Source organism: Staurois parvus, unplaced genomic scaffold (assembly GCF_062004578.1).
Source record: "Staurois parvus isolate SC_StPar_1 unplaced genomic scaffold, SC_StPar_1.0 ptg002289l, whole genome shotgun sequence".
NCBI lineage: Eukaryota > Metazoa > Chordata > Amphibia > Anura > Ranidae > Staurois > Staurois parvus.
The window spans coordinates 71,460-86,417 of NW_028320085.1; the positions used below are offsets into that span (position 1 = coordinate 71,460).

At 46.5% G+C, this 14,958-nt stretch overlaps 1 protein-coding gene across 1 annotated transcript in view; it reads right to left on the reverse strand.

Annotated features, from left to right (window-relative positions):
- LOC149431339 (VPS9 domain-containing protein 1-like) overlaps positions 1-14,958 on the reverse strand; it is a 61,480-nt gene that overhangs the window by 17,181 nt on the left and 29,341 nt on the right. The window contains 3 exon segments of the mRNA XM_089665649.1: positions 4,669-4,859; positions 7,304-7,433; positions 14,430-14,854. Coding sequence (XP_089521775.1) covers positions 4,669-4,859; positions 7,304-7,433; positions 14,430-14,854 — 746 coding nt within the window.

Below are 14,958 nucleotides of genomic sequence, written 5' to 3' on the forward strand. Positions count from 1 at the left end.
TAAGTGGGAAGAATGTCCCTTACATTGGGGGTCAGTGGGAAGAATGTCCCTTACATTGGTGGTCAGTGGGAAGAATGTCCCTTACATTGGGGGGGGTAAGTGGGAAGAATGTCCCTTACATTGGGGGTCAGTGGGAAGAATGTCCCTTACATTGTGGGTCAGTGGGAAGAACGTCCCTTACATTGGGGGTCAGTGGGAAGAACGTCCCTTACATTGGGGGTCAGTGGGAAGAATGTCCCTTAGATTGGTGGTCAGTGGGAAGAATGTCCCTTACATTGGTGATCAGTGGGAAGAATGTTCCTTACATTGGGGGTCAGTGGGAAGAATGTCCCTTACATTGGTGGTCAGTGGGAAGAATGTCCCTTACATTGGTGATCAGTGGGAAGAATGTTCCTTACATTGGTGATCAGTGGGAAGAATGTCCCTTACATTGGGGGGGTCAGTGGGAAGAATGCCCCTTACATTGGGAGTCAGTGGGAAGAATGTTCCTTACATTGGTGGTCAGTGGGAAGAATGCCCCTTACATTGGGAGTCAGTGGGAAGAATGTCCCTTACATTGGGGGTCAGTGGGAAGAATGTCCCTTACATTGGGGGGGTCAGTGGGAAGAATGCCCCTTACATTGGGAGTCAGTGGGAAGAATGTTCCTTACATTGGTGGTCAGTGGGAAGAATGCCCCTTACATTGGGAGTCAGTGGGAAGAATGTCCCTTACATTGGGGGTCAGTGGGAAGAATGTCCCTTACATTGGGGGTCGGTGGGAAGAATGTCCCTTACATTGGGGGTCAGTGGGAAGAATGTCCCTTACATTGGTGGTCAGTGGGAAGAATGTCCCTTACATTGGGGGGTCAGTGGGAAGAATGTCCCTTACATTGGTGGTCAGTGGGAAGAATGTCCCTTACATTGGGGGTCAGTGGGGGGAATGTCCCTTACATTGGTGGTCAGTGGGAAGAATGTCCCTTAAATTGGGGGTCAGTGGGGGGAATGTCCCTTACATTGGTGGTCAGTGGGAAGAATGTCCCTTACATTGGGGGTCAGTGGGAAGAATGTCCCTTACATTGGGGGTCAGTGGGGGGAATGTCCCTTACATTGGGGGTCAGTGGGAAGAATGTCCCTTACATTGGGGGTCAGTGGGGGGAATGTCCCTTACATTGGGGGTCAGTGGGGGGAATGTCCCTTACCTTGGTGGTCAGTGGGAAGAATATCCCTTACATTGGGGGTCGGTGGGAAGAATATCCCTTACGTTGGGGGTCGGTGGGAAGAATGTCCCTTACGTTGGTGGTCAGTGGGAAGAATGTCCCTTACATTGGGGGTCAGTGGGAAGAATGTCCCTTACATTGGGGATCAGTAGGAAGAATGTCCCTTACATTGGGGGTCAGTGGGAAGAATGTCCCTTACATTGGGGGTCAGTGAGAAGAATGTCCCTTACATTGGGGGTCAGTGGGAAGAATGTCCCTTACGTTGGTGGTCAGTGGGAAGAATGTCCCTTACATTGGGGGTCAGTGGGAAGAATGTCCCTTACATTGGGGATCAGTAGGAAGAATGTCCCTTACATTGGGGGTCAGTGGGAAGAATGCTTCTTACATTGGGGGTCAGTGGGAAGAATGTCCCTTACGTTGGGGGTCAGGGGGAAGAATGCCCCTTACGTTGGTGGTCAGTGGGAAGAATGCCCCTTACGTTGGTGGTCAGTGGGAAGAATGTTCCTTACGTTGGTGGTCAGTGGGAAGAATGTCCCTTACGTTGGTGGTCAGTGGGAAGAATGTCCCTTACATTGGTGGTCAGTGGGAAGAATGTTCCTTATGTTGGTGGTCAGTGGGAAGAATGTCCCTTACATTGGGGGTCAGTGGGAAGAATGTCCCTTACATTGGGGGTCAGTGGGAAGAATGTCCCTTACATTGGGGGTCAGTGGGAAGAATGTTCCTTACATTGGGGGTCAGTGGGAAGAATGTCCCTTACATTGGGGGTCAGTGGGAAGAATGTCCCTTACATTGGGGGTCAGTGGGAAGAATGTCCCTTACATTGGGGGTCAGTGGGAAGAATGTCCCTTACCTTGGGGGTCAGTGGGAAGAATGTTCCTTATGTTGGGGGTCAGTGGGAAGAATGTCCCTTACATTGGGGGTCAGTGGGAAGAATGTCCCTTACATTGGGGATCAGTGGGAAGAATGTCTCTTATATTGGGGGTCAGTGGGAAGAATGTCCCTTACATTGGGGGGTCAGTGGGAAGAATGTCCCTTACATTGGTGGTCAGTGGGAAGAATGTCCCTTACATTGGTGGTCAGTGGGAAGAATGTCCCTTACATTGGGGGGTCAGTGGGAAGAATGTCCCTTACATTGGTGGTCAGTGGGAAGAATGTCCCTTACATTGGGGGTCAGTGGGAAGAATGTCCCTTACATTGGGGGTCAGTGGGGGGAATGTCCCTTACATTGGTGGTCAGTGGGAAGAATGTCCCTTACATTGGGGGTCAGTGGGGGGAATGTCCCTTACATTGGGGGTCAGTGGGAAGAATGTCCCTTACATTGGTGGTCAGTGGGAAGAATGTCCCTTACATTGGGGGTCAGTGGGGGGAATGTACCTTACATTGGTGGTCAGTGGGGGGAATGTTCCTTATGTTGGTGGTCAGTGGGAAGAATGTTCCTTACGTTGGGGGTCAGTGGGAAGAATGTCCCTTACATTGGGGGTCAGTGGGAAGAATGTCCCTTACATTGGGGGTCAGTGGGAAGAATGTCCCTTACATTGGGGGTCAGTGGGAAGAATATCCCTTACATTGGGGGTCAGTGGGAAGAATGTCCCTTACATTGGGGGTCAGTGGGAAGAATGTCCCTTACATTGGGGATCAGTGGGAAGAATGTCCCTTACATTGGTGGTCAGTGGGAAGAATGTCCCTTACCTTGGGGGTCAGTGGGAAGAATGTTCCTTACGTTGGTGGTCAGTGGGAAGAATGTCCCTTACCTTGGGGGTCAGTGGGAAGAATGTTCCTTACGTTGGTGGTCAGTGTGAAGAATGTCCCTTACCTTGGGGGTCAGTGGGAAGAATGTCCCTTACATTGGGGGTCAGTGGGAAGAATGTCCCTTACATTGGGGGGTCAGTGGGAAGAATGTCCCTTACATTGGTGGTCAGTGGGAAGAATGTTCCTTACATTGGGGGTCAGTGGGAAGAATGTCCCTTACATTGGGGGTCAGTGGGAAGAATGTCCCTTACATTGGGGGTCAGTGGGAAGAATGTCCCTTACATTGGGGGGTCAGTGGGAAGAATGTCCCTTACATTGGGGGTCAGTGGGAAGAATGTCCCTTACATTGGGGGTCAGTGGGAAGAATGTCCCTTACATTGGGGGTCAGTGGGAAGAATGTCCTTTACATTGGGGGTCAGTGGGAAGAATGTTCCTTACATTGGGGGTCAGTGGGAAGAATGTTCCTTACATTGGGGGTCAGTGGGAAGAATGGCCCTTACATTGGGGGTCAGTGGGAAGAATGTCCCTTACATTGAGGGTCAGTGGGAAGAATGTTCCTTACATTGGGGGTCAGTGGGAAGAATGTCCCTTACATTGGGGGGGGTCAGTGGGAAGAATGCCCCTTACATTGGGGATCAGTAGGAAGAATGTCCCTTACATTGGTGGTCAGTGGGAAGAATGCCCCTTACATTGGTGATCAGTGAGAAGAATGTCCCTTACATTGGTGATCAGTGGGAAGAATGTCCCTTACATTGGGGTCAGTGGGAAGAATGTTCCTTACGTTGGGGGTCAGTGGGAAGAATGTTCCTTACGTTGGGGGTCAGTGGGAAGAATGTCCCTTACATTGGTGGTCAGTGGGAAGAATGTCCCTTACATTGGGGGTCAGTGGGAAGAATGTCCCTTACATTGGTGGTCAGTGGGAAGAATGTCCCTTACATTGGGGGTCAGTGGGAAGAATGTCCCTTACATTGGTGGTCAGTGAGAAGAATGTCCCTTACATTGGGGGTCAGTGGGAAGAATGTCCCTTACATTGGGGGGTCAGTGGGAAGAATGTTTCTTACGTTGGTGGTCAGTGGGAAGAATGTCCCTTAAATTGGGGGTTAGTGGGAAGCTAAAAAGGTCAGTGGGAACTTATCTAAGAGGCAGAAATTGCTCATTGCTCAAGGAACCCCTACAACCCCTGGAGGAACCCTAGGGCTCCCTAGAACCCTGGTTGAGAATCCTTGGTCCAGTTCCCCCCACCCACCTCCCTAAATACTTACCTGATTTTGATCCAGCACTGTGCCCGAGAGCAGCAGCTCTCCCTCTCCTCACCGGACAAGGAGGCAACAGTGTGAGTCATTGGCTCCTGCTGCTGTCAATCAAATCTAGTGACAGGGAAGCCGAAGGGGAGGGGTGGGGGCGGGCCCCGACCCAAGTACATAGTGCAGCTCGGGATTAAGCCCCGAAGAGGCTTGCTATTGGGGCAGAAGCACTGGTGGGGGACCCCTGAAGAGGAGGATCGGGGCTGCTCTGTGCAAAACCATTACAGGCAGGAAAGTATAACAGATTATTTAAAAAAAGAAAAAGACATTTACAATCACATTAATCAGCAGTAAGGTCCACGTGTGCCACCAAAAAGGTAAAACATGGCACTGCAGCACAACTATAGGGACCCCACATAGGACCTCAGCAGAAGAGGGATTTCGGTTTCACATGGAGACCCCCTCTGAACGTTGCTTACCTATACACTCCAGCTTCCTGTGGGGGGAGTTCTGATGGGTCACTTGTTCTAGGACTTCTGCGGCTGATCTGTACGGGTCTGTGACGTCCTCAGGGTACAGGTGTTGTGGCACGCCTACTACAGATGGTGGCGCTGTGCTGTATAATTCCATGACCTGCAGAAGGGATTCCTCCCGTGCCAAGAGGACCTGTCTGAGAACATTGAAACAAAGACTCACATTAACAGGATAATAACTGAACAAAACAGCTTATTCCAACTTTTTTTTTCTTCGGATATAGTGAATGCGGGGTCCGGGGAGAGCGGATATAGTGAATGCGGGGTCCGGGGAGAGCGGATATAGTGAATGCGGGGTCCGGGGAGAGCGGATATAGTGAATGCGGGGTCCGGGGAGAGCGGATATAGTGAATGCGGGGTCCGGGGAGAGCGGATATAGTGAATGCGGGGTCCGGGGAGAGCGGATATAGTGAATGCGGGGTCCGGGGAGAGCGGATATAGTGAATGCGGGGTCCGGGGAGAGCGGATATAGTGAATGCGGGGTCCGGGGAGAGAGGATAGAGCGAATGCGGGGTCCGGGGAGAGAGGATAGAGCGAATGCGGGGTCCGGGGAGAGAGGATAGAGCGAATGCGGGGTCCGGGGAGAGAGGATAGAGCGAATGCGGGGTCCGGGGAGAGCGGATAGAGCGAATGCGGGGTCCGGGGAGAGAGGATAGAGCGAATGCGGGGTCCGGGGAGAGAGGATAGAGTGAATGCGGGGTCCGGGGAGAGCGGATATAGTGAATGCGGGGTCCGGGGAGAGCGGATATAGTGAATGCGGGGTCCGGGGAGAGCGGATATAGTGAATGCGGGGTCCGGGGAGAGCGGATATAGTGAATGCGGGGTCCGGGGAGAGCGGATATAGTGAATGCGGGGTCCGGGGAGAGCGGATATAGTGAATGCGGGGTCCGGGGAGAGCGGATATAGTGAATGCGGGGTCCGGGGAGAGCGGATATAGTGAATGCGGGGTCCGGGGAGAGCGGATATAGTGAATGCGGGGTCCGGGGAGAGCAGATATAGTGAATGCGGGGACCGGGGAGAAAGGATACAGTGAATGCGGGGTCCGGGGAGAGCGGATATAGTGAATGCGGGGTCCGTGGAGAGCGGATATAGTGAATGCGGGGTCCGGGGAGAGCGGATATAGGGAATCGTCATTCCGCTGAGTGCAAACAGCCACAGCCTACATGAGAGTGACAATGCTGCTCTGAATTCAGGAGCAGTGCAGCATCGTTGCCACCCCATCACAGGAAGCGGCTTCAGGAGGACTTTACCGACAGGATGAACAGGTATTTGTGGGACTTTGCAGGGGATTAGGTGAACAGTGGAAATGGACTTAATTTAAAGCTGTACTACAGGTACGATCTTAAATGCACATTTACGTTGGTCCAGCTTGGAACTATGTAAGGTTCCGTATTTCATACCTGAAGGATCGCTGTGGAAGCTGATAATCACTGAATCGCAGTGATCGCCGTAATCTTTTGGGTCCAGCGCTCGCCCTTTATCGAATGCCTTGAAATCTTTTTTTTAATGAATACACACAAATCTGATTGAAAGAGGTGGAGAGGAGGGGTGGTGATGTCACAATCTTCACCTTGTCCAATCAGAGAACTCTTTGTATTCATTGAAAAAAAAAAAAAAAAAACATTCTGAGAAAGGCAGCAGTGCCAGGTGAGCGACCCCCTGTGGTCAATACGCACTGGAGCAGCCGCTCAGAACAGGAAGATGGCGGCTATCGCTGTGATAGTGCCAACTACTATACCGATTGTCAGCTCCCACAGGGGTCTCCCAGTGATGAGATATGAACACTTACATTGGTTCAATGTAGAGAACATATCCGGAGTTCAGCTTTAGGTACTGCAGTACATACTTGTTAATGAGAGGCCATACTTCTACTCGGCAGGGACAAAGGGTGGGCGGGAGGGGCGGCTGCCCTGGGCACAAGGGGTGGGCAGAATGAGCGGCTGCCCTGGGCACAAGGGGCGGGCAGAATGGGCGGCTGCCCTGCGCACAAGGCGCGGGCGGCTGCCCTGGGCACAAGGCGCGGGCGGCTGCCCTGGGTACAAGGGGCGGGAGGGTCGGCTGCCCTGGGCACAAGGGGCGGCTGCACTGGGCACAAGGGGCGGGCAGGAGGGGCGGCTGCCCTGGGCACAAGGGGTGGGCAGGAGGGGCGGCTGCCCTGGGCACAAGGGGCGGGCAGGAGGGGCGGCTGCCCTGGGCACAAGGGGCGGGCGGGAGGGTCGGCTGCCCTGGGCACAAGGGGCGGCTGCACTGGGCACAAGGGGCGGGCAGGAGGGGCGGCTGCCCTGGGCACAAGGGGTGGGCAGGAGGGGCGGCTGCCTTGGGCACAAGGGGTGGCTGTCCTGGGCACAATGGTTTACTGAATGGATGGGGGAGGTGCCTTCCTTCTGTTGCAAAGCTGACAGGAGTAGTGACCGTGGCAATGATTTTGAAAAGTCACTGCTGGGTGTAGGATCTCCTACAGCTTGCGAATCATGACGGGGGCGGGGAGATGGGTGCAGTTTGGCAACTTTGCCCTGGGCGCTGGGAGACCTTGCCCTGGCACCGCTTGTACTTTAATAGGAAATACAAATGGCGCGGCTACCTGTAGAGAGCCAAGAGCGCCGACCATAGAGGAGGAAAGAAGCTTTCATCTATACAGTCCAGGCAGACTTCTTTCACTGGTGGAGTGGTGGGAAGATCCAGAGACAGCACAGACGACGACACCAACAAGTCTGGAGAGGGGAGACATAATGGTGACATGTAAAAGCCATTTCTAGATTCCAAAATCTCGGAGGGGAGGGTGAAAAAACATGTCCGTTATAAAAAAAAAAAAAATTATATATCTCTATCTATCTATCTATCTATCTATCTATTATCTATCTATCTATTATCTATCTATTATCTATCTATCTATTATCTATCTATTATCTATCTATTATCTATCTATTATCTATCTATTATCTATCTATTATCTATCTATCTATCTATCTATCTATCTATCTATCTATCTATCTATCATCTATCTATTATCTATCTATCTATTATCTATCTATCTATTATCTATTATCTATCTATCTATCTATTATCTATCTATTATCTATCTATCATCTATCTATTATCTATCTATCTATTATCTATCTATCTATTATCTATCTATCTATCTATCATCTATCTATTATCTATCTATCTATTATCTATCTATCTATTATCTATCTATCTATCTATTATCTATTATCTATTATCTATCTATCTTTCTATCTATCTATTATCTATCTATCTATTATCTATCTATCTATTATCTATCTATCATCTATCTATTATCTATCTATCTATTATCTATCTATTATCTATCTATCTATCTATTATCTATCTATTATCTATCTATCTATCTATCTATTATCTATCTATCTATCTATCTATCTATCTATCTATCTATCTATCTATTATCTATCTATCTATCTATTATCTATCTATTTATCTATCTATCTATTATCTATCTATCTATTATCTATCTATCTATCTATCTATTATCTATCTATCTATCTATCTATCTATCTATCTATCTATCTATCTATTATCTATCTATCTATCTATCTATCTATCTATTATCTATCTATCTATTATCTATCTATCTATCTATTATCTATCTATTATCTATCTATCTATTATCTATCTATCTATTATCTATCTATCTATCTATTATCTATCTATCTATTATCTATCTATTTATCTATCTATCTATTATCTATCTATCTATTATCTATCTATCTATTATCTATCTATCTATTATCTATCTATCTATCTATCTATCTATCTATCTATTATCTATCTATCTATCTATCTATCTATCTATTATCTATCTATCTATTATCTATCTATTATCTATCTATCTATTATCTATCTATCTATTATCTATCTATTATCTATCTATTATCTATCTATCTATCTATCTATCTATCATCTATCTATTATCTATCTATCTATTATCTATCTATCTATTATCTATTATCTATCTATCTATCTATTATCTATCTATTATCTATCTATCATCTATCTATTATCTATCTATCTATTATCTATCTATCTATTATCTATCTATCTATCTATCATCTATCTATTATCTATCTATCTATTATCTATCTATCTATTATCTATCTATCTATCTATCTATCTATTATCTATCTATCTATCTATCTATCTATCTATCATCTATCTATTATCTATCTATCTATTATCTATCTATCTATTTATCTATTATCTATCTATCTATCTATTATCTATCTATTATCTATCTATCATCTATCTATTATCTATCTATCTATTATCTATCTATCTATTATCTATCTATCTATCTATTATCTATTATCTATTATCTATCTATCTTTCTATCTATCTATTATCTATCTATCTATCTATTATCTATCTATCTATTATCTATCTATCTATCTATTATCTATTATCTATTATCTATCTATCTTTCTATCTATCTATTATCTATCTATCTATCTATTATCTATCTATCTATCTATCTATCTATCTATTATCTATCTATCTATCTATTATCTATCTATCATCTATCTATTATCTATCTATCTATTATCTATCTATTATCTATCTATCTATCTATTATCTATCTATTATCTATCTATCTATCTATCTATCTATTATCTATCTATCTATCTATCTATCTATCTATCTATCTATCTATCTATTATCTATCTATCTATCTATTATCTATCTATTTATCTATCTATCTATTATCTATCTATCTATTATCTATCTATCTATCTATCTATCTATCTATCTATCTATTATCTATCTATCTATTATCTATCTATCTATCTATTATCTATCTATTATCTATCTATCTATTATCTATCTATCTATTATCTATCTATCTATCTATTATCTATCTATCTATTATCTATCTATTTATCTATCTATCTATTATCTATCTATCTATTATCTATCTATCTATTATCTATCTATCTATTATCTATCTATCTATCTATCTATCTATCTATCTATCTATCTATCTATCTATTATCTATCTATCTATCTATCTATCTATCTATCTATCTATCTATCTATCTATCTATCTATCTATATATATATATATGAGATCCTTTATTACAATACATTTAAAGCAAACCTGTCAAATCTAAAACTGAAACAAAAACAAAAAAAACTGGGGTCTGTGATAAAACACAAATGGATAAGTAAAGGTTATCTGCAGTGAAAACAGAATTTCAAAAAAGTGAAGGATCTGTCCGCAGCTTTGCAGGGACACGCAATCCTTCACTTCCCTCCCATTCAGAACAGAGCTCTGTTCTTTGTCCTGCCCGACGATTGGCGGGTGCCGGCGAACATCCGTTTACCGGGACTCAAAGACTGGCTTCTGCTGTGGGTGTTCGCAGCAGAAGCGAGCAGCCGGCGGTGTACATGCGCGCACAATATGGCGGAAGTGCAGAGTCACGTATATACAGGCGTACCTCGGTTTACAAATTTAATTAGTTCTGTGGGACCTTTCGTATTGCGAAAAATTCGTAAACCGAAATGCAGTTTCCCATAGGAATGCATTGAAAACCAATTAATCCGTTCCAAAGTGAGAAAAAAAAAGTATTTTATCCATTCCAAACTCTTTATAAAGTGCACTGTAAAGGCATAAATACTGTACAGGGACGTGATTAAAAATGAATTCGTAAATGCACTGAAAACCAATTAATTTGTTCGTATTGTGGAAAACAATTTGTAAACCGAGACGTTATTTTTCAATGGATTTTTATTCGTAAACCGAAAATTATATTAACCGAGGCGTTCGTACACCGGGGCGTTCGTACACCGGGGCGTTCGTACACCGGGGCGTTCGTACACCGGGGCGTTCGTACACTGAGGTACGCCTCTACCTGATTTTGCACAGGAGGACCGCCCTGCAGCAGTAAAACTGCCATTGGCCGATTTTCAAGTGGTTAATTTTTCCTTTAGAATCACTTCCATATAATTTGGTGGTGGTGATGCACTAGGTGTTTGCGCCCTCCTGTGTCTTTTCACAGTTCTGTCCAGAGTTTCCCCACTTGAGGAGGGCAGCCTTGGTTTGAGTACTCGGTGTACACCTGAGATATACAAAAAAACTTGACATTTCAGTGCTCAAAAGTGGTGGAGGCCACCAGGGCTGCTGTTAGAAACCACAGAGCCCCATACAGCCAACCTGACAGGGCCCCTCCCCCCTCCCCCCCCCCAAAAAAAAACAGTTTACTATGCTTCAGTTATGAATGAACACAGAGAGTGATCAGTACTGATCACTCATTGTCTTCCTTCAGGAAAGAAAGGGGCTGGTAAAAGGTGATATATCTACTAGACCCCTCCCCCCACTCTCCATCCTGAAGGATCCTATTGTGTACTTGCAGCTGCCGGTGGGAAAGAGAGGAGGGAAGCCAGCAGCACTGCAGGGGTGGGGGCACACAGGGGTGCTTGAGCAGCGGGGGGAAACTGATAGTGCACAAGGAGGGTGATAGGTGTGGCGGGGGGGGGGGCAATTAATGGACCCAATCCCCTGTACAGCTCTCTCTCTCTGCAGTAGGTGAATGCCAGTGGGAGGGAGAGGAGAAGAAGCCAACTTTCAGCTGCTGCAGAGAGAGCCATACAGGGGATCGGTTCCAGGAATTGCCCCCCCTCACTGTGCCAATCACCCTGCCTGCCGACATCCAAATCACCCAGTTGCCTGGGCCCCCCTGCTGGCCTGGAGGACTGGTGGTACCCCCTTATCCACAGCCCTGGAGGCCCCCATCCTATGCCGCAGAGTTGTGCCAGAGTCCAGCAACCTGGAAGGGTAGGTGGTGCAGCGCTCCTCAGCTGGGGGAAATTCAATACTAAAAAAACCACAAACAGAAAAAGGCGCGTTCTCGGAGCATTTTATTGGATGAAAAAAATAAACTCAGAAGCTCGATGGGCTGAATGAATGTAAAACACAAAACAGGCGTCTGCTATCTAACTTCAACTGGTGAATGGACGGCTCTGAGGAAGGGGACCAGTTCCCCGAAACACGTCAGCTGGCTCAGTCATCCATTCACCAAATGGATTGCGGATGTCTTTACTCCATGCCTTGGATGTGCCTTACCTGCATTCAGTGTATCAGGCTTGGGAGGATATTTTTATTTGCTCCCCCCAATAAAGTGCCCTAGGCGATGGCGCCCTGTTTGTGTTTTTTACCACCATGGAATGTAGGACGGAGTGAGCGCCGAAGGGGTTTTACATTCCTGTAAACGAAGATCTCTGCTGGCGAGACGCCGACTGACCTACGAGGAAAATGTAATCGTAAGAGAAATACGGGGCCGTCACGGCTGGCTTTCTGCTAAACACGCCAACATGTGGATGTGAGGCCGGCCCCTCCTCCGTCTGACCTACAATCTACGCCGAGCTCCCGATGTGTTCCTATATACTGACCTCTACTGGAGGGAAATGTGAAAGGATCGGCATAATCCTCATCAGCGATCGTTATGTAATCAAGGACGAGGTTAACCCCTTCGTGACCAATGATAATGCCTGAAGACAATTCTGCAGCTTTGAAATGCGCTAGAAAAATCTGTACAGATCATCGCATGTACTTTGTGTATCCAGGTGGATTACAGAGATTTTTATGTGGGGGGGAATTGTGTTTTTTTGGTTGTAAATGGAAAGTTATCAAAGAAAAACTGGCCTAAAACCGCTAAAAATGTTTTTTTCAATGTAGCTGTATATATATATATATATATATATATATATATATGTGTTCTTTTGTTTGTAAATGGTAACTTATCAAAGATAAACTGGTGCTGTACAGGAGGTCGCAGGAGACTGACAGCAAGTCCATACATTGTCTGAATTTAAAAAAAGAAATAAAAAAAAAAAAAAATCAGCACACATTTCATGATAAAGCATTATTAAACCCAAAAGAAAACTTTTATGATATTGAATTCTAAGATGTGATGGCTGCATTAGTGTTTTTTTTTTTTCAGACTTTTATTTTCATCTGGGGATCCAGACAGTAAATCTATTTTTCAAAAGAACAAGCCGTCCTGCAGATGTATCGATTACAGAGATGAGTCAAACTATTTACCACTGCTAAAAGGTGCTTACAATGATCAGCTTTTATTTATGTACAACCTTTATCCCAAAATGGAACAAAAAGGGTTTAGGCTCTGAAGAAGAGGATTGTCCTCGAAACGCGTTAGCCGTGTTCCGGGTTCCCTGGCGATACCAACCTGGCATTGAAAGGTCCTCTTGGTTTGTACCGGCACCGTGACATCACCAGATATGCAAGCCTTGTATTATGTTTGTGAGTATACTTGTATCAGCATTCAATAAACATCCCCTTGGATAATGCACTGAGCCAGCGCGCTCTCTGTTTTTTGTGGTTTGCTGGAACTGCTTATAAAGTGTGAGCTGTGTGGCTTCAATTCCAAATCTGCTAATGCATCTAACACTCCCCTCCTCCCAGACTGACAATTACATTACATGGAGTTTATATAGCGCCAAAGGGTTTGCTCAGCGCTGTACAATAGAGGGGGGGGGGACAATACATGAAACATTACAGTAACATCAAACAGCACACGAGGGGTTCGAGGGCCCTACTCTTTCCAGCTTACAATCTAGGAGGGAGGGGGTAGTGGTACAGGAGGAAGTGGCTGTGGGGGATGGAGTGGTAGGAGGAGGGAAGGGCAGCGGCTGTAAGGTGAGGGTGGGGTAGGCTTCCCTGAAGAGGAGGGTTTTCAGGGAGCGCCTGAAGGTGAGGAGGGAAGGTGACAGTCTGATGGATTGGGGTAGTGAGTTCCAGAGGATGGGGGAGGACCTGGAGAAGTCTTGCAGACGTGCGTGGGAGGAGGAGACCAGGGAGCAAGATAGAAGGAGGTCCTGTGAAGAGCGAAGGGTACGGGTAGGGTGATACCTGGGAATTAGGTCGGTGAGGTAGGTAGGGGCAGTGTTGTGAATGGCTTTGTAGGTCAGAGTTAGTAGTTTGAATTTGATGCGTTGGGCAATAGGGAGCCAGTGGAGGGATAGGCAGAGGGGGGTGGAGCCAGTGGAGGGAGAGGCAGAGGGGGGTGGAGCCAGTGGAGGGAGAGGCAGAGGGGGGTGGCAGAGGTGGAGCGGCTGGTGAGGTGGATGAGTCTGGCCGCTGAGTTCAGGATGGTCTGAAGCGGGGAGAGCCTGCACTGGGGTAGGCCGGTGAGGAGGGAGTTGCAGTAGTCCAGGCGTGAGATAATCAGGGAGTGTACGAGTAGTTTAGTGGTGTCTGGGGTAAGGAACGTACGTATCTTGGCGATGTTCCGGAGGTGGAGTCTGCATGTGTTTGTAAGTGATTTGACATGAGGTTGGAAGGAAAGGTTTGAGTCCAGAATGACGCCAAGGACTTTGGCTTGCGGGCTCGGTTTTGGAGAGATTAAGCTTGAGGAAATGGAACGACAATGCTGCTGTGCCCCTTGTGCTTCTTCCTCCAGAGTGGGCGGCTCTCTAATACAGGAGGTGTGTTACTGGCCGGATCACCAGGTGAAGCCTAAAATAGAAAACGAATGCGGCCGCCACATCTAAAGATTGGTAAGCTGCGATATCTGATGGTTTTGGGTTTAATACTGATTTATTGAATACAGAGCAACATTATTTTGTGTCTTTTGTATCGACCCGACCCGCCCAACCAGACCCGCCCCGCCCCTGCCCAACCAGACCCGCCCCCGCCCAACCCGACCCACGCTTACCTCTGGCGTTGTGAATCTCTTTCACGACCGTATTTAAATACTGCGATGCCGACAATCTCTGCAGAGCGGCCAGTCCGGAGAGGGACGACGGAGACAACAAGTGTTCCAAGTCTTCATAGGAGCTCTCCATGTCCTTGTGGCCCCAATCTGTACGAGTCTCCAGGCTCTGCAGATCCCCGCCTATAGAATGGCTGTGCTGGATGGAGGGACGGGGACAGCTGGAGAGGCAATACAGACTCTGGGAGGTCTTCAGTTTAGAGGCTCCGGCGGCCGGTAAGGAAATCAGTTCTGTGGGGAGGGACTGGTGACCAATGTCGGAGGCTGAAGGTTCCTGAGGCGGGTCCTTGCTGATGATCAGGTATAAGCGGCTGTATATCTGGCACTGGAGACGCCGGACTAGTTTGGCGATTGGATGTTCCGGGGTGCTGATAGCAGGAAAACAACAAGAATTAGTTACATTTGTTATTTATTGATTTCAGGTACTTCTATAGAGAATTGCTTGATTCCTCCATCAACACAATCAGTGTTG